This window comes from Vidua chalybeata, chromosome 10, assembly GCF_026979565.1.
Source record: "Vidua chalybeata isolate OUT-0048 chromosome 10, bVidCha1 merged haplotype, whole genome shotgun sequence".
NCBI lineage: Eukaryota > Metazoa > Chordata > Aves > Passeriformes > Viduidae > Vidua > Vidua chalybeata.
In genome coordinates, this window is record NC_071539.1 from 9,538,488 (window position 1) to 9,558,146 (window position 19,659).

At 53.5% G+C, this 19,659-nt stretch overlaps 1 protein-coding gene across 1 annotated transcript in view; it reads left to right on the forward strand.

Moving 5' to 3' along the window:
• The window catches only part of LOC128792979 (uncharacterized), a 31,686-nt gene extending 12,254 nt beyond the window's left edge, over positions 1 to 19,432 (forward strand). Inside the window, exons 2-8 of the mRNA XM_053951903.1 lie at positions 7,828 to 7,920; positions 15,296 to 15,404; positions 15,677 to 15,945; positions 16,572 to 17,185; positions 17,502 to 18,005; positions 18,171 to 18,250; positions 18,492 to 19,432. Coding sequence (XP_053807878.1) covers positions 7,828 to 7,920; positions 15,296 to 15,404; positions 15,677 to 15,945; positions 16,572 to 17,131 — 1,031 coding nt within the window. The 3' untranslated portion in view covers positions 17,132 to 17,185; positions 17,502 to 18,005; positions 18,171 to 18,250; positions 18,492 to 19,432. The remainder of the gene's footprint in view (positions 1 to 7,827; positions 7,921 to 15,295; positions 15,405 to 15,676; positions 15,946 to 16,571; positions 17,186 to 17,501; positions 18,006 to 18,170; positions 18,251 to 18,491) is intronic.
• The last annotated feature ends 227 nt before the right edge of the window (positions 19,433 to 19,659 follow it).

Below are 19,659 nucleotides of genomic sequence, written 5' to 3' on the forward strand. Positions count from 1 at the left end.
AACCACCATCAGTGCATAGTTCATCCTCCCACCTTTTACCCATCTCAGAGGGTTAGTGACATTCCACCAAGTTACAAGGAAAAGAAGGTTCTCTGTGTTTATAAGATATCTCAAGACAACCTCTTGGGTCGCAATGCTGGCATAGCTGCCATAAAGCACAGAACAGCACCAATCTAATGGGATTTCCCTTCAGCACAATGATCAGCCTCAGGCTGGGGTTTAGGATTTTGATTGGGAGCAAGTTCTCCAAGTTGTGACCTCCAAGGAAGGCTCTGTTTGGTCTTTTGGGTTGGTGACAGTTCCAGACACGTGTCAAAGATTTATGTATCAGAGAGGCTCCCAGGCCTTTGGTGACTCTAGGCTGGGGTTAGCCACACTTTGGCTCTCTGCCCTTCACTGCTTTACACTACATATCAAGGGATCCCTTGAAGGCAGAGAGGAGGGCAGGCTGGATGAGCTGTCTCCCCAACCCTGATATCAGGGAGTCAATTTGCTCACCTCCGGGTCTTGGTGAAGCATGTGGAGTGCAGTGCTTTTGGGAGGATCAGACCAGAAAAAATGGCCACCCCTCCTATGTGGCTTCCTTTACACCACAGGCACTTGTGTTTTGCCCACTTACTGCTTCAATGCATGCCAAAGCAAACACCTCTTGCAGCAGGGAACCAAGTCTTGATTTGAAGATAAACCCATAGAGTCTCTCATTAGCTGGTTGGTTCTGGTGATTAATCATGCTTCTTGTGGAGGAAGCCTGATAATTTCTCATGTGAGTTTACCCTGGCTTTAGAATTTGGCCTTTGGTTTGTTGCCTATATGAAAGCATTTAGCATTGAAATAGAGGTAATTAGGCTCCCGAGAGTTTTAATTTAAAAAAACTTTGACTCCTAGTTAAGGGTTTTGTCAGCATAAAGAAAAGGGTCAAAGGACCCCAGATGAAGACAATAGTGGACAATTTTGTTAATGGAGCAATAAAATGACAAATCTCTCGATGTGTAAAGGTGCTAGATTAAAATGGGCGTAGAAGGAGCAATAAGGATATTTTAGCATTGCCTATTCTCATAAGATGTTAACAAAGTCAGGCTGTATGAACATCACCTTCCTTAAGACACTTGTGAGATCAAGCACCGATAACGATACGCAAAGTGGCCCTAATGCTCCGACTAATGCGGAACTGATAGGAGTGTGAAGTTAGCTGGCAGAGCTAGGTATCCTAGGTATGTGCTGTGGGATACCTGCTTGGAGTAGGTTGAGATGAATATGTACTGTTGGGATTGCTGTAGGGGATCAAAGGGCGTGTCTGAGGGTTTTTTTTCCCAGGGTGAGGTCTCCAAAACCTGTGGTGGATCTTTCCTCTGCCAAGCCAGAGAGATTGGGAACACGATGAGAAAAGGCTGGAGGTTTAACTCTGATAGAACGCACCCCTCATGTCAGCAGCAGGCTGAGAAGTTTGTCTTGTCGGTTTCTCCTCTGTAAATGTTTGGTGCTGTCTACAACAACTGAAATTAGCTTTCCCGTGGCCCTAGGAAAGCACTCATACACCTCTTAGTCTCTGTTTCATTTAGATAACCAGACTAGGCATGTGTGCTCTCGTTCTCTCCCATGCTCAGGCTTCCTTGCAGTGATTCTTTTCTGCCTCTTCTCCCGTGTTTCATCTCCATTAAAAACAAAACAAGACAAGACAAAACAAAACAAAACAAAACTGAACTGAACTGAACTGAAAATCATAGGCGTGACTTGCATCACCTATGTCATTACTCTCCATTCAAACATCCAAAACCTGTGCTACTCCTTGCACTCCTGTATCACAGTAGGAGCTCTGCTTGAGTTATTTGCTCTGACCATTTCCATCCTCCCACCTCATAACTGAAGTCCACAGATTGCTCCTTCCTCCTTCCATTTGACTTGCTAAGATGTTTTATTTGAATGGGTTGAGTTCACCAAAGTAACAAACCACTGAGCAGGACTGTGATGTCCTTATCTCACTACCCATCCTTCCGCCATGTGCCAGCATTACCAGCCATGAGAAGGATTCAGGAGCATCCGCTGATGCGTGGGGAAGATTCCTGTGTATCAACAGAGGTCATCTATTCCTGAGGCTCACCTGTAGCTAACTCCTGCAGGAAATACTTTATCCTATTGTATCTCAGAGTTCTCAGTCAAAATGTTCATGGGAACAATGTTGTGGTCACATAGTGACCTTCATGCATCAAACCCAAACATTGTTGCCACAAAAACTGGGCAATTCATTATTTACATTCTGTTAGCTCCGTGTTGGTTAATGCTCAGATTCTCTTCCACTCTTTTGCATGATTCCAGGTTAACAGGTCTGATTTATCCAGTGATCTCATTTGCCTTTTTTATAAATTCTGCCAAAACATTAGCATTTCTCTGATCTTCTTGCAAATAAGGATTAGTAGGGCAGGACACCTCTGCCAGCTCTCCAAGGACTCTTCTGGGCTTGTGAGTATGTGTTCTAATATCTCTAAGCTCTAAGATTCCAGTGGTCTACATGATATCTCATCTGATACAAGTATATCCCCTCCTGGAATTACTTACTGAGCACATCAGCTTTTATGTATCACTTTCAGTTTTACCATCTTCATGATGTTAGGTGGAGACTGCATCACTGCTGTTGCTTCTTTTCTTCTGCTGTCACTTATTTTCTTCTCCATCTACCTGCATTGCTCTTCTGTTGTCCTCACCCTGGCCCAGTATGGACTTTCTTGCTTGTTTTGTTTTTAGCATTTGTAATCAACATCTTGAATTTCCATTTTATTGACTGATTTTTAGTCATTCCTCCTTCCCTTCCACTTGTCACATGTAGCTCTTCGGTTTCCAATTTGCCACTGAATCAGAATGGGCTTGTAGCCAGACTCATTTCCTCTCTGTTTGCACTGTGACATGCCATATATGAAAAACTCTTTCTGAAGAGCTCACAATATTTTCTCACATTTTTTCTAAATTATTCCTCCCAATCTGAATTCCTCTTCTACTTTCACCTTTGGAAAAATTAACCCTATGGAGCATCACACTTAAATGAGCCAGAACAGCTGTTTTTTTTTTTTTTGCCCAGACCAAGCAGAATCAGGTCAACCAATCAGGACAACCCCTGCCTTCCAGCCCAGCAATTAATTAATCTGTATCTGTCATAACGAGGTCTGAAGTCACATTATTTTTTTGTCCTGTGTGGTTCCTTTCATGTCAGATTATTACCTACAGCTTCAGCAACCTTCATTCTCTGTTTCTTTAACTAGTAGATGTGCCAGACCTTCAGGATGGTCTTCATCCTGGTGTAATTTCTCTGAATAATTTCTCCAGTAGTTTGTTCACCATTCTGCTGTGTGTTAACATCAACAAAGACTTACCAGACGACTTCAAAATTCCACCTGGCCTCACAACTACATCCCTTCTTCCAAGAGAAACCACAGCATGTCCTATAGCTCCTGGGCTATTTAAGCATCTCGGTTTAGTTTTTAGCTCTCAGCCCCAGACTTTAATTCTCCTTCTATAAAGTATAATCTTTTTCTCCAAGTGCCTGTGGCACCATTTGTCTGAGTGCCCAGAGGGTCCCAAATCCATGAGGTCCCCAGGGTGTCTCAGTGCTGGATAAGACGCCCTGGGCACCTTGTGGCACAGGGAGCAGGAAGTGTGTGTGGTATTTAACACCCACCTGGCTGGACTGTGGGGCAAGAAAAGGGACAAGAAAAAGGTGTGATTTCCAGGAGAAATCGCTCAGATGGCAAGGGACGTGTGGGAACCTCATAGCCCTGCAGCCAAGAGGCCAAGGTGATGGGCTCTCACCTGGAGCTACAGGCAGTCAGCGGGGGATAAAGGCTAGGGAGAGAAAAAAGCCCAGAGCATCTCCTGGCATCTCAGGGAGACCAGGGGAAAACAGAGAGGAGCAAAGCAGCATCCTCCACTCCTCCCTCGTGCGCAGGTAGTCGGGAAGCTGTCGTGATTTAGATCCCAGCCTGGCTAGGCTCAGTGTGCCTTGGCTTGTCAGGAAAGGCTAGCAGCCCAGGGCTGAGGATTGTCTTCTGCAAACAGAGATGGCAGTCTGGGGCTCTAGAGTCCACATGTGGGATGGTCTGCTTGTCCTTCTATGGGATCCTTCTGCTTTGGGGTCTAACAGTCCTCCCTACCCCCTCCAGTGTGTCCCCAAGGACTTTTGCAAAGTTTCCTGTATGGAAAAAATTTCTGCCAGCAGTAGTGTAAGGAAAAACACAACAAATATTTTCTGTGTCCCAGCCTTGGTAGGGGAACAGGAGGATGAAGAGGATCACAGAGGTGAGAGGGCTCTTGTTTGGGGAGACACACAATCTGCATTTGAGTGTGCTGCTCCCTCGCTGTGACACCAGTCCTTGTCCTCCCAAGCACTGTCTTCTGCAAAGTGGGTTTTCCCATGGTGTCCTCTGTCACCCCAGTGCTGTCCCCAGGAGACCTTTCTCATTCCAGAGCAATGCTGGTAACTCCTGGCCTTCAGGCTGCCAGCCAAAGGCTTGCCAGGCTGCCTGGGCACTCAGGTGAGGGTGGTTTAGCATGATGCTTTCTCTCTCCCTGCACTATGCACTTCATTGCTGGGGAAAGTGAGAAACACAATGTGGAGCCAGCAAAGCCAGGCTGGAAACAACTGCATCCATAAAAGCTGGCAGCTGGGTGTACCAGCTCCCCCCAGGCAGCCCTGCATGGGCTCCAGGCTGTGGCATTAGAGGAGAGACCAAGCTGCTGGTAATCAGCTCATGGCTCAGGCCATCAGGATCAGGACAGAGTCTGAGGGCACAGTGCCAGTTCCTCACCCACTTGTTTTGGTTCCTTCCCCAGCATTTCTTTCCCATAGGCAGCAGGGACCGATGGCATCAGACAACAACAGGAGCAGCTCTGAGGGACTGCTGGAGGGTACCATGCCATGACGCCAATCCATCTCCCTACAATCTGCAGCTAATTCTTAATCTGGCCATGAGCTTTGGGGATTTCCCAGTGCTGACACACTCTACAATTGCAGGAGCATCTGAATTACAGCACCGATCATTCCTCTGCATGAACACAGCCTCTGTCCCTGCAGCAGAAGGAGGTGGTTTATAGCCTAGATCCTATGTCACCGGCCTCCCCTAAATCCACCTCCTTTGTGTATCCCAGCTTCCCAGAGAGGTTCAGATGTAGGCAGTTATTTTTATGGTCTATTTCTTGGTCCTTTGCTCATGCAATGAAAATTAGCAACTCAGAAGCCAGATGGGACAGGTATTCCTGGGTAGGAGCAACTGCTTTCTTTTAGGAACCGAAAAAAAAACCAAAACCCAACCAACCAACCAAACAAACAAACAAACCCAACAAACATCAAACCAAGGAAAAAAAAAAAAAAAAAAAAAAAAAAAAAAGAAGATTGTAATTTTTCTTGCTCCAGACTGAGCAAGAAGGGAAGCAGGACAGCCCAGAGGTCTGTCTCCATCACTACCCCATGGCTGCCAGCCTGGATGTCTCTCAGATGTGCAGGGAGCATTGCAGGAGCAGGAACCACAGGATAGACCATGGTCCTCTCATCTCTGACCACTGTCAGCACAGAGATGTCTGAGCTTTTGTATCTAACAGACTTCCACGGATTTTTCTTCCTGCTGTGGGGAGTTCTTCAGGGAGTCCCTGAGTGACCTACACCACCCATTTTGTTTCTCCACCTTTAGTCTTCATTTGCTGCCCCAATAGCTTTTCTGTTGAAGGCAGCAAGAACTGTCACCCCTCCTCACCTTTTCCCTGACACTTGGGATAGTAGTTTAACCTTCTATCATCTCCCCTTGGTGTCTCTTCATCCATGTGGACATCACAGCTATTCTTTCCCTCCACAGAACATCCTTGAAGTGCCACTCTGAGCCTCATCCAGCTCTGGAGGATCCTTAGGAAATATGAAGGCTGGAGTGGCAGGGGCAGGATCTGCCAAGGGCAGGGACGCAAGCTGCAAACTACCTTGTCCTTCATGGAGCAGGGATGCAGGGAAGCAACGATGCAAGCTGCCAGCCACCTCACCCTCTACAGGGCAGGGATGCAAGGATGCAGGGAAGCAGGGATGCAGGGGTGCGGGAATGCACACCACCTCATCCTCTGCGAGGCAGTGGCAGGGCTCCTGTTTCGGGAGGCAGTGGGGTTTGCTGTGGGCTTTTGGACCGGCCCCTTGTCCCCTGTCCCCTGTCCCCTGTCCCTTGTCCCCTGTGCCCTGTCCCCCCCCGCCCCACGCCGCCACTCGCAAGCGTGGAGCGGGGCGCCCTCTGCCGCGAGAGAGCGGCACTGCCGGGAGCGGGCGGGCGGGGGGCGGCGGGGAGGGGGCGAGGCGACCACCCCCGAGCCTCTCACCCGCTCTCGGCAGCCCCGTTACGACAGCAGGGTAAGCAGCAAGGCAGAATCCCCCCTTCCCTGCACTTGGAAACCCTGGATCCCACTTCTCATGCTCACCCCCAGGCTCCCATTCCCAACCGAGGGTGCTGTGACAAGCCCCCCAGCTGGTGTCCTCCTCCATGTAGGGTGCAGCACCCTGCTGTGGAGCGGGAGCTTTCCCTCCAGGGGAAGGAGGAGAAACGTGTTTGTGCTCCCCAGCTTTTCCTCAAAGGCTCTTTTCAAGCAGCAGCTCCCAAGTGAGAGGTGCTTTGCGGCGTGTCTGGGCTCGTGGTTTTGGCTGCTGAGGACTTTTCCAAGTGCTTTTTGTCTTTGTGGCTCCTTCCCCTGCACCCCGCTGCCTCCCAGCTCTCCTGCAGTCCCTGTCTCTTTCTGGTTCTTTCTCAGAGGAAGTCGTGCCTCCTTCCAAGCATTCCCAAGCTGCTTTATGCACCCTGTTTTGGCAAACTGGCTCCAGCAAAGCTGGCAGTGGTGAGCTGAAACATCACAGCATCCAGCTGGCTGTTCTCCTCTGCTGCCAGAGGATCCTGTATGTCCCTTGTGTGTCCCTGGTCCCTTTTTTGAACCTGAATGTGGCTGTGGATTTGTACTCAGGCCCCAAGCTCCAAACCCGGGCTTGAAGAAACATCCCCTGCGGCTGCCTCCGCTTCCCCAGGGGAACGTCTGGAAGAGCCCGACACCAGCCATGGGCTGATTTATGCCGCCGCCTGAAATAAAGTGTTGCCCGTCCTGCTCTTCATGCTGGGTGAGCCAAGCCCGTTCAAAAACCAGTTCCAGGACGAAACTTCTGTGATCCCTTGGTGTGAACCAGGCCTAGGCAGACAGGTACAGGGGAACACTGCACCCCTGGGCAGGGCATGGGAGAAGTGTTCACAGTGCAGGCACAACAGGGATGAGGGCAGCTGTGGGGGCACATGCCCTGATTCTGCAAGGGATCATGGCCAGGGGCTCCCTGTGGCTGGCTTAGAAGAAGGGGAGTGAAGGGGCTTGTAGTAAGTCCTCACCATCTGGGCAGATCTGAGGTCACCACTCCAGGGGTGCAGCACCCCATGGCACCTGGTGGGAAGTGGCACAAAGCAGCAACTCCCCTGTTCATGCCACACACTGGGTGCTTGGAGCAGGGACCCGTCTGCCCCAAATCACAGCCAGGACTTACGTGTCTGTCCCCTTTGTGCTCACAGCCCTCGTGATGTCCACTGCCCCCGCAGCAATCTCCTGCCCTTTCCCCACCCCCACCCCAGCTCCAAAATGCCCTTTGGGGAAGGAGGCGGTGGTCTTTGTGTCCCTTTAAGACGCGGCGATGCTTTGCCAACGCCAGCTGCTCCCCAGCCACACACGCTCCCCTACAATGCCCTTTTCATGCGCAGCGGCCGTCTGAGCAGTGAAATGCCCCTTCAGAGCCGCGCCGTGCCCGTGCCAGCTGTGACTCTCGCAATGCGGGTGCTCTCTCAGCATGGCACAGCGTCCTTGCCAGCTCCGGCGAGAGCGATGCCAGCGAATACCCCCGGACCACGGCAGCTCTCCCTCGGTGCAAACACGGCATCGGTAGAAGTCGCAGGGCAGCGCAGCTGTCCTGGTCCTCCCAGCATCCCCAGGGATGCCGGTACTGGTCTCTTTTCCCCGGCACTGAATGCCCGTTTCTACTCCAGGTCACCCAGCAGCGCTGCAGTCATAAATCCTGGCCACCTGCCCTCAAGGGCCAGCACAAATGCTGCCTCGTTAGGTTTAGCTAATAAAGCAATAACAACAAGAGAAAAAAGCGAGCTAATCCCCAAGTGCTGGCGCTGGGCTTTGAGGTGCCATATTGCACCAGGGAGAAGCAGCGAGGCAGCCGGGCAGCGGGGAGCCCACAGCCATATGGAACCGACCTCAGGTCTGCTGGGAATTATGGCAGTGATATTTCCAGGGAGAAAGCCGGTGTCCCAGGCCTGGCTGGTTTATTTGCAGCCTCCAGAGAGGCAAGGCAGCACATCCCCAAGCGCAGGGAAGGGGAAGAAATTGGTTCAGGAAGAGAAGCAGCATCACAGGGGATGCTTGTGGGGTTGGAGGGGTGGCTGTGAGCCCCCCTGCCTCATGGGCCTGCTGCTGTGGGCAGAAGGGTGTAAAACCCAGAGCCAGGCATCTCTAAGGGCACCTCTCAAAATGTAGAGTGTGCCTCTCCTTAATGCCTCACAACATAATTTTTCCCCATTAGAATCCCTTCCTAGCCCAAATGCTAGAGCACTTCCAGCCTGACACACCCCACCCCAGCTCTCTTCCCAGCCACAGTCCCTCTGCAGTGTGGTGGCATCATGCCAAGTGCCACAGTGAGTGAATTGTCCCATGGAACACGCAACTGTCTTTCTTCCCAAGGGATTCCTGCAGTGGTGAGTAACAGGTCCCATGGGTGATCCTGCTGCCACACCACTGTGCCTTGGTGCCCTGACCATGGCTCCCCCGGACAGCTGGGCTGAAGTCCATGTGAATGTTGCACCCCACTGGAACAGGATCAGGTTCCCAGTGAAACCCCAGCTGGCCAGGGATGGGCTCTCCAGGTGCACTGGTTGCTTGGACATTTTGGGAGGAAGGTCCCTTCCTTAGTACCCTCTCCAAAGTCTTCCAGATGTGATCAGCCCTGGGACTGCATCCATCCAGGCTGGGACTTCTACACTGAATGATACCCAACGTGAAGCAATGTCCTCATCGTATGCCTCTGCTTCCTCTCTGTCACCATTACGTCACCCTGGGCAAGTATGATGAGCCCACCGCTCTTGCTGCAGAGTGCTGTGCTCGTGTCCAGGCTAGAAAGCAGAACATCCTTAACTTGCTGGTCAAGGTGGAGTCACATGTGTTTGTGACAAGGACTGGGGTGTCCCAGCAAAGAAAAGCCACTCTGCCCTTAGAGAGACCAATCCTGGATAGAAACACTCCCTGGCACAGAGTGATAGTGGATGCTGGGACTCACTGGCAGTCTTTGGTGCCATGAGCACCAGTGGATGTGGGCACAAAAAGCCAAAAGGAGGCTGGTATGTTGTGACTGCCTAGCAGGGTGTTTGATGAGCTGGAGCTCAAGGCTCTTCATCTCCCACGGGCATATTTCCCAAGGAGAAGTGCATGCTCACTGCTTTCTCCTGAGCTGCAGCCCAGGTTGGTTATGAATAATGTATCAGATAACAGGCGATCGATGTGTCTCACCCGGATGGACTCCTCTCCTCCAGCCTTCCCCCAGCGCCTCTCTCATTCTGCATGGCTGGACCTGTGCCCCTTGTCACTCATTTGCTGGTGGCATCACACACGGACAGTTGGGACCCAGCCCAGCAGATGAGTGGAGTCAGAGGCGCCAGGAGTGATAGCCAGGCACAGGACCAGTTCCACGGATCATTTCATATTGCATTTCCAGGGAAAAATTTGGCAGGTACAGGATCTTCCACCCTATCAGGGGTTTCCCTGTGAGGCAGAGCTCAACAGCAGCAATCAGTAACTCTCCCCTCCACAGCAGCAGGGATGGGAGTCTCATATCCAATGACCTCAGCTGGAGGGAATAATGGACCTGGGGATGCACAACCAGTTCAGGAGAAAGAGAAGGTAGAGTCAGCCCATGAGGAGCTGCATGTGATTTGTGAATGGAAGAGCAGTTTCTTGCCACTGCCAGGCCATTTGCTATGGGGACAAATGAGTGACTTTTATTGTATGCACTTCTTGAATGCTGTGTCACTTGCCAGAGCTCCCCAGTTAAGTGGAAATGGGACACAACCCTTCTCAAAGCCTCCTGAGAGGATGCTGCTGAAGCCTAATGAAATTTGAAGCTAAGGGAGCCAAGCCAGGAGCAGGAGTAAGGGCTGAGACAACCTTGAGCAAAGGGGGTTTGGCAGAGGTGGATGCAGATAAGAAACGACTGTTCTTGGTGGGGTGTGTCTGAGCACATATGCCTGGTATTTGCAAATCCAGACTGATTTATCCTGCCTCCAGGACTTTGGCCAAAGAACATCTTGGCAGGAATTTCTTGGTAAGATGTAGAGACAGCTCTGGCCTTGGCAAGGCCAACACTGAGAGACCAGGACCAAGAAAGTCCCTGATCACTTCGACTTCTAGTGGGGTGCAGGCACCAGGACTCCAAGCATCCTCCTCCTCTGCCTCTCCTGCAGCAGCCCATTCATGGGGCTCCCACAGCACCCCTCAGGTAGCTCCCAGACAGTGAAGAGAGCAGCTGGATGCTCCCAAGCCTTAGACTGCTGCACTTCAGCTGGTTCCCATTGCATTTCCAGGTCACTTTGGGGCAGTGTCACTTCTGTCTATCACTCACACAGCCTTGACAGATTCACCTGGATGCAGTCAGATCCTCCATCCCCTTCTGTCTTCTCTAGGAGCTCAGCATCTGGCTCAGCATCTCAAGTTCTCTGTTCCTGAAATGTTTTGGGATCACACCATTACTAGCAGGGCCAAGACTTGATCTCTTGGCAACACTGGAGATTAGCTCCAAGGCCTTGAATTGGCAACAGAAAGAGAAGCAGAGGCTGCTTGGAACCGTTTCCAACTGGGCCAGGCACACAGTCGGCAGAGGATGTAATCCCTCCCCAGGGATGCCACGGTGATCACAGAAGAATTATGAATAGACAAACCTCACAAGCTCCAAGGGTGAGAGCCAGTTCTCAGGACATCCCAGCCACATAAGCTGACCATGCCAGTGACAAGGGACTATAGAGCCAAGTTTGGGCAGCCACACTGACCTGTCACTCCTTAGCACTTCCTGTTGTTGCATGAGGACATTCCTCCATCCAGGTGCCCAATGACAATCCCATAACCCCACTGATTCAGAGCCAGGATCAAAACCCATAACCTCACTCCTTCCCAGTGACTCTCCTGCCTCATCCTGTTATGCCTGCAGAACTTAACCCACTGTCTGCTCTTCCCAGCTGATGCTGCTTTGCTTCATGCTTCTGAGAGCCTTGGCTCCCTCCCTCTCCTTCTCCTCTCTCGGGGGAAAGTAGTTCCCAAGGTGCTCAGAGCAGCAAGGCCAGAAAACCAGGGCACTTCTCCAGCTCACCTAATTGTTGGTTACTGTCCCTCTCCCTCGGTGCCTAATTAAGTGGAGCAGGAGGAAAGCCCAGGAGAAGCTGCGGAAGGCACAGGAACACGTGTGCACATTACAGAGAGGCTGGTGAGTGTCCTCATCCCCACTGCTTCAAAAACAACAGGAGGAGAATGATGCCAGGGATCAAGCAGGAGCAGTGACTGGACCTTGTGTCTAGACCTGGATGCACACCTGTGATGTGACAAATGCTTCACACATGCTTGTTGCTAAGTGATCTGCAAGACAGCTGTCAGGTTTAGAGCAGAGAAGAGAGCTCATCCCAGAGGGGTTGCACTAGGGATGAGCAGGACCAGGGCTGGTGGCCAGGCTCCCTCCTGGGCTCCAGCTCTTGCTTATCTCCCACCCCAAACTTCAAACCACCCCCTTTCTATTAAATTTTTGTCATGGATCCTTGAACCCAGTCCCAGGAGTGCGTGGGACATGAAAGACCATCTTGAAACTGATTTCCTGGCTCCTTCAGCCTTGTAATCCCTTAGAACAGGGTGGAGTTGGATGCTGGTCCAGGGTCAGACTGAAAATCCTTGAACAGATCTGACTCTTTCTCCCATAGTTTAGTGATGATTTCAGAAGAGCTATTTCAGCTTTGAATGCTTGCATCAAATCTATTGCAAGCCAGGGCTGCCTGAACAAGCACCTGGCTGCAGTGTGTTAAGGGGAGGAATCCCACTCCATCAGTGCAACATCTGTGAAGCTGCGGTCCCTGGGAAGACATCCCTGAAGGCAGAGGAAGAGCTGAACTGGTACTGGAGAGAAGCCTGTCCCAGACATGATGCCAGCCCAGCTCCTTGCTGCATTACCACATTCCCATGCTCCAGCAGCTCTGGTTCAGCTCCTGCTCTCAGCTGAGGACAAGCAGCCAGACTGCCGGATTCACCCATGGTGGGGCACATGTGTGTGTGGCACTGTGTGCAGGCGAGCCTTGCCCGACACATGCCTCAGCCCACGAGGGCAGTGATGGCAGGATCCTGAGCACAGGCAGCACATGGTGCTGGGGTGCTGGAGGTGTGCCCACCTCATGCTTGGCTGTAGCCTTTGGCTCTCCTCCTGCTGCCTGCCAGTGCATTTTTCCCGATGACAAATAGTCCCTCGATGTCTCCAAGGATCATGATGCTGTTACACTTCTTGCTGAAAGAAGCACTAAGGGCTGGGGTGGGATCGGGCCTTTCTGGCTCCACATCTCTCTCCTGCAGCCAGCCTGGCCCTGCAGAGCTGCTCTGATGGAAGGTGAAGCAAACTGGCCAGGACCCTGTTTAATAAACCAGGGGGCTACACAGGAAAACTGGAACAAACACTAGCAGGGGCATTTGCTTTGCCAGGATGCTCCAGCCAGCTCCAGGCAAAAAGTTTGAGCAGCCAAACTTTCCCTGCTCAATATTTGTATTTGTTTTATCCCCGTTGCCTGGGCTATAGTGAGGGATTTATCTCCAAGAGAGAAAAGGCAGCTGGATTTGGTGGTATATGTCTTCTTTGGGATCCAGCACATTTTGGGCCATGCATGGCTGAGGGTGAGCTTAATGTGCATGGCCTGAGCTGAGCAACTTCCAACAGCCTTGGGAAGGTTTAAGCAGCAAGGTGAGCCCTGGGGTTGGACAGGACATCCCAAAGCAACATGGCATACTTCCCTGCCTGCATCCCTACCCAAGCAGGACCCTTCACACACTCAGCACCCACCATGTCCTCTCCCACTTGTGCCAGTGCTGGCAGCCTGGAGACCTGTGTAGCCACAATGAGTTCCCAGGTGCACTTCTGAGCAGTTCTGGTTCCACACATGGGCACTGTGACAGGGCTGCGTGCGTTTAAATACACGATCTCGTTAAAGTCTGGGTTTTAACAAGTTGTGAGCACAATGCTGTGTCATCATTAGCACTGTCTGTTGAGGAGCCCCAGCACTGCTAACCCAGACTGTTCAGCTCTGGGGTTAATTCCAAAGCCAGCCAGCCACAATCCCTCTATGGTTTTACCTACCTGCAAAGGAACAGCAGAAATCCAGAGTCAGGTCAGGTTCCATATAAGAAAAGAAAAGACAAATCAAAGAAACCGAGCCTGGATGCAGCCTGTGTATGATGTAGCCTTATTTTTTTTCTATATACCCATGGATCTTCAAGATGGACTTGCCACAGCTGGGTCTGCCCCTCTATGAACAGCCTCAGGAGCCAGCTTGCCCTTGGTGTGGGTCCCTCATAGTGTGTGGATGAGCCCTTTAGAAACCAGTACAGGGTTTGGAGGGCAAGAGCAGTGCTGAGGCCTCCTGGATCCTGGCTTTGAATTAGAACTTTTTTTTTTTTGGTAGGTGAGCAGTCTTAACACAGGAGCAGTCTGACTTCTGTGCCTCAGTTTCCCCCTTCCTTCCCACCAGAGGATACCAGCTGCCCAGGCAGAGTCAGACAATTGCAACAGAAGATGTGTGGAGAGGGGAAGAGGCCACAGCATCCAACTCCGTATCTGTTGGCATTGCCAGGGGCAATTCTTCCTGAGGGTATGAGACAGCAGCCACACAGCACAGTTTTGAGAGTGGAGTCACCAAGTTAATTCGTCTTTCCAATTAACAACAAGGGAGGTCATTACTGAGCTGCTCATGGCTCTCTGTCCTGACACATTGTTGCCCAGGGCCTGGAGTTTGGCAGTGGAGCAAAGAGGCCGGGCTGGGGGCCCGGGTGAGGCATTCACCCCCTGCCCGGTGAACAAAGCCCAGCGCAAGAGAAATTCACAGCAAACAAGGGGATTGGGATTGGTGTTCCCAGAGGCAGCTGCCTTCCTGCATGTGCCAGGACACCTCACTTCCCCACTGAGTCCTCCCCTTCCTACAGCCATCCCTAGAGCACCTGAGCAGGGCCTTGGAGCTGCCCTGCCCTGCGTGCACCTGCACCTGCACAATTCCCAGCTGCACATGGATGCTGCTTGCTGTCCTACCCCTGTAGCTTTGCTCCTGACAGAAGGTGCACCCACCGCCGAGAGGTGATGCTTCACATGCAAACCCCAAAATTTATTACAAGAAAACTGGTCAGGAACACTTTGGACTCAAGAGTAGGACAGCAAAGTGCCAAGGCTGAAGCATGATGAGGCTGGAAATTTTTTCCCATCAGGGTGGGATTTACAGGGTTTTTCTCTATGTGGCTGGGTCAATCACATGCCTAGAGCCTGTGAAGACATGATAACCCTGGGCCAAACATGCAGCTACTGAACAGGTGTGACACACTACTGTGAGCATCCCTGGCCATACCTGTCCTGACATCCTAAACACTAAGTGTGCTCCATCAGAGCCACCGAGTCCCAGAATATCCCCCTTCTGCCAGTGCCCTTTATAGCAGCTTTGCTGGGGCTGGAAACACCTTCCAACGGGTGGGAGAGGGTGAAGAGGGATGTTCTCTCACCCACCACCCTGTGGGGTGCAGCCAACAGCAGCTGCCTCCACTGTGCCAGTGCTGGTGTCGGCAAAGGCCGGTTCTCCACCGGCAGCGGGGTCTGGCAGCTCGCAGGGACCCGGCCTGTCTGCAGGACAGGGATGGGATGGGATGGATGGGATGGGATGGGATGGGATGGGATGGGATGGGATGGGATGGGGATGGGATGGGATGGGATGGGGTGGGATGGGATGGGATGGGATGGGATGGGATGGGATGGGATGGGATGGGGATGGGGGCCAGCATCCCGGACAAAAGAGCTGGATTATTCGGTACAAGCATACCCCCTGCCGACGAGCTGGAAAAACACAGCTCTCCGGACAACACACCCTCCCCCCGAAAAAAACAACCAAACCCAAACCAGCTACAATCATGGGATAGAGCCGGGCGGGGGAGGAGGGGGGGGTGGCTGGGGCAACCCAGAGGTGAAGGCCGGCTGCTGGAGAAGGGCTGGGCACCGGCAAGTGGTTGGAGCAGGGAGTCGCCCACAACAGGAGTGAAAAACCCGCCTACCCCGTCTCGCCAGGCCCGGCATTTACAAGTTTTTTCCTCAAGAGGTTTGCGGTTTCCAGCCTTTCCCACCCGGCCCCTCCGCGCAGCACCCGGGACCCTTCTGAGCCCCCCCCAGCCCCTCAGGCGGGAGGAGCTGGTGGGGCCGTGCCCGGGGCATCCCCGAGGCTGTTTTTTCCGATGCTTGCGGCTGGATTGCACTTTCCTCTCAGCTGTTTGCTTTTCTTTTTCTCTTTTTTTTTTTTTTTTTTTTTTTTTTTTTTTTTTTTTTTTTTTTTTGTTTATTTCTGCTCCCCCCGCTGCGCGTCTCCCCCCGCAGTGCTGCCCGCCCCGCCAATCCGGGCCCTGCGGGGCTGGGGGGCTCCGGCAGCGGCTTTAAAAGCGGAGCCCTTTGTGCGCCGGAGCCCGCCGGAGCCCCGCACCGGCAGCTGCCGGGGCCGGACCGGGATGTGCCGTGCCGTGCCGTGCCGTGCCGTGCCGTGCCGTGCCGTGCCGTGCCGTGCCGTGCCGTGCCGCCGGCAGCCGCCGCCGCCGCCGGGAGGAGCCCTGGACCTCGCTGCACCGGGACCCGAGCATCCCCCTCGGCAGGTATTTCATCCTTCCCCCTCCGTACCCCAATAAACGTGCCCGGCTTGCCCCGCTCGTCGTTTTGCCGGGTCTGTCCTGGTCGGCTTTTATTATTTATTTACTTCTTTTTTTATTTCGTTCTTTTTTTTTTTTTTTCCTATACCCGTCTTCCTTCTTCCCTCCCTCGCACCCGCTGGGTTGGGATGGTGGGGCTGAGGGTGTTGTGCTGGGGGCACTGGAACAGGCTGAGGTGACAGGGCTGCTGGAGCCGGGATGCTGCCCGCTGGTGGATGTGTCGGGGCTCGTTGGGGACAGCTCAGTGTCACTCCTGCTGAGGGTGGGGTGAGCACAGAGCGGCTCCGTGGAGTCTGGCATTGTACGGTGTCTCGAGAGGGTGGGATCAGCACTACTGGTTTCTGCTGCCCCGCACTGGGTGCTCTATGGGCGCCTCTAGACTCTCTTCCCAGTGCCTATGGGCAGACCTTTCCCAAACCCTTTGAAATTTGTCCCTAAACAGTCCTACAGCTCAGCTACCAGCTTTAGGGGGACGCCAAACTGGCCTGGGATGTCCCTGCAGCTGCCTTGTCACCAAGTAGTACCACGAAGAGTGGCCGCAGGCAGCGACTGCAGCCGTGTTCTGTCCCCAGCCAGCGCTGCTGAGGCGGGACCTGCCTGCATCCCTCCAGCCCCCAGCTCAGCCCTGCCCCACCTCTGCATTTTGGCGAAAGCTCTGCTGCAGTCCCAAAGCTGTGCCGTGTCCTTGGAAGCAGAAAGGTTTCCTCCTGGGGTGAGCAGTGGTGGCTGGAGCCGGCTAACAGCACCACAGGCACTGGATGTGGGCTGGCATTTCCCATCCTTGTCCCTGACTCCCCAGCCCCTGCACTGGGCTGGGAGGGGATGCACTGGTGGCTCAGGCTGGAGCTGGGAGACTGGGGAGTGGGTTCGGGTACGTGGTGGTGAGTTATTCCCCCGGGCTTGCTCTTTGCTCCTGGCTTCGCAGGAGTTCTGGGAAAGCGTCAGGCTTGACTGGGAAGGGCGAGGGGCCTGGACCTTTGCCCCGTGGGAAGTCACCCAGCGAACCGTTGGTGAACTTGGATGCCATCGCGGCACTTCTGTGCCAAAGCCACCAGCCTTGCGTGAGCAGAGGACGGAGAAGACATCGGTCACAGCCACCCATGGAGCCACCGTTCCTCACCCCTGTTGTTAGAGGGACGCTACTGCCCAGATTGCTGCCTGGAGCGTGACCAAGCAGCCACACAGCGTAAGGCACTCCGGCTGGGCTTGCAGTCCCCCGCAGCACTTGGGATGGGGACGAGCCCTGGCTGGGGACCAAGGGCGGGCGCTCGCCAGCCCCCACGTGCAGGGAGGGAGCCGTTGGTGCAGTTATTTGCATGAGCAAGAGCGAGAGCTGGGGCTGACCGCAGGAACCTGCGGCTGCCGCAGGGGGCCCGGCTGCTCCAGGGGTCCCATTGGCCCCAGGGAACAGCTGAGGGGCTGTTATGCAAATTTAGAGGAGGCAGGAAACCAGTCGGAGGGCGGAGGAGTCTGAATTTCTCCTCTCTCCTCTGAATCACCAGGGCTGACTTCTCTGGCTCCAAGATGCTGTGGTGGTGCCTAATGAGAGCCTTGGCAGGGATCCTTCCAACATGGCATTGCTGTGGCACCTGGGCACTGGCTGGTCCTAGTTCCCGTATCTGGGCAGGGCTGGGCACTGAGTGTCCCCCTGCTCCCAGGCTTGACCTCCGGGAATGGCACAGCCTTGTGGTCTCCACACTGGTTCTGCAACCTCTGTCAGCACAGCCACGACCTACGGCTGTTGTGGGAAGGGGCTGGGAGCAATGTGCAGTGGTGACAGGGTGGGGGGTGGGCTGGTGGTGGGACAGTGTAGGTGCAGTTTTGGGAAAGGACCAATACTGGCTGTTCTATGCTCAATCTCTGTTCCCAGGGTCCTTCCATGTAAGGCTTCATAACAGCCTCGAGTCACAGTGGGACTGCTGCAGGGCCCGGATGGAGGGGACTCCCCTTTGCCCTGGAAAAGTGGCACTGGCTGCAAGCATGAAATGTCTAAGGATGTGGTCCTGGTATGGTCTCCTGAAAGTCATCCTGGTATCTTCCTTTTGGCACATGCCTGGGATACTGGGGGTTAGCAGTGGGTTTGGGATCCCAGCCATTCCCCAGGAGGGCAGGGGCTGGTTCTCTCTGCTCTGTCCCCAGACAGTCCTCTTGCACACTGTCCTTTGTCACAGCCCCTTGGCAGCAGCAGAGGATGATGTCCTTGCCCAGGAGTGCCAGAGAAACACCACAGCCCCACACATCCCCCTCACAGGTACCATCACACTCTGCCCTGCTCTTTGCACTTGGTGACCCAAGCAATGGGCACAGGCCGTGGCTGTTCCTGAGGAATCAGGTGCTGTGGACTGTGATTTCACGTGCCAGACGCCAGGCTGGAGGCAGCAGCCTCCTGCCAGATGCAATAGGAGGAACATGTGTGTGTGTGTATGTGAGCAAGAGAGGCCAGTACCCGTGGGCAAAGCACACCCAAGCTTCTGCACTTCCTCACTCCACAGGAGGGACATGGGAGTGACAGCTCTGAGTGACAGCCACCACCAAGCACAGCAGTGTGGCCAGCTCGGCAGCATGCCTCTTTCCTGCAGACCAAGCCACAGGTGAGTGGGATGTCACCTACCAAACACTGGGGAGCAGAGCCCAGACCTCAAAGCAGTCTCTGCTATGGTGGGAGGGGACAAGCCTGGCCAGAGCCTGGCATGGCATGGGGAAAAAAATTAGTCACAGCAGCTGAAGGTCTCCATTACCACACACTCTGCCCCAGTGCCTGCTGGAAGTTCCCTGACAGCCAGATTTCCTCTGGCACAGGCGAAGCACTGGGGGTAAATGCCCTTGTGCCAGGAAGATGGGAATCCCAGCAGGATGGGATGTGAACAGCCCCCAGGCTGTTACCTGCAGCAGAAATGCCCTGTAATGATCCTGAAAGCACCTTTGGGTGACAGAGGCCAGGTGCCTGTGACACAGACTGGCAAAACTGTTGCTCCAGTGGGACACAGTAACTGTTTTTGCTCCTCCAGTATGGTGCAAAGGCTGATTCCCTCTGCCCCTCTCTGGGCCCTGGCTCCTGCTGCTGCCATTTGTCCCTGTGCCCTCTTTCCCAGCTGCCTTCCCGTGCTGCAGGGAGGCAGAGCACAGATGAAAATAGACCTACTGCGTCCCCCCTTCCTGCCTGTTTGCTTCCTCCCCTCCTGGCTTTGCCTTTCAGTACAGCTTCCCAGGAAAATAAAGGTCACACCCTCACACTTTGCCTATATATACACACACAAACACACACACACACACACACACACACAAACATACACTCTCTCACACACACACACTCTCACACAAACACACAAACACACACACACTCTCACACAAACACATACACACAAACACACACTCACACACACACGTGTGTGTGTGGCTGGCGTTCTTCTAATAAACTTTGACCATATTTCCATCCCTGTGGACAGAGGGGCGGCAACCTGCAAACATGCCGAGGTCAATGGGGCTGGTAAAAATGTGCAGCTGGGGGAGGGAGAGAGGCTTTCCCTTCCTTCAGCACAGAGTCAGGCTGCTGCACCGCTCAACCCCTTCTTGGGCGGGGAGAAGCCACACATGGTGCACGCAGCACACCCCACCTGCAGGAAGGGCTTTGATCTGGCTTCACACCTGGGCTGTGCTGCT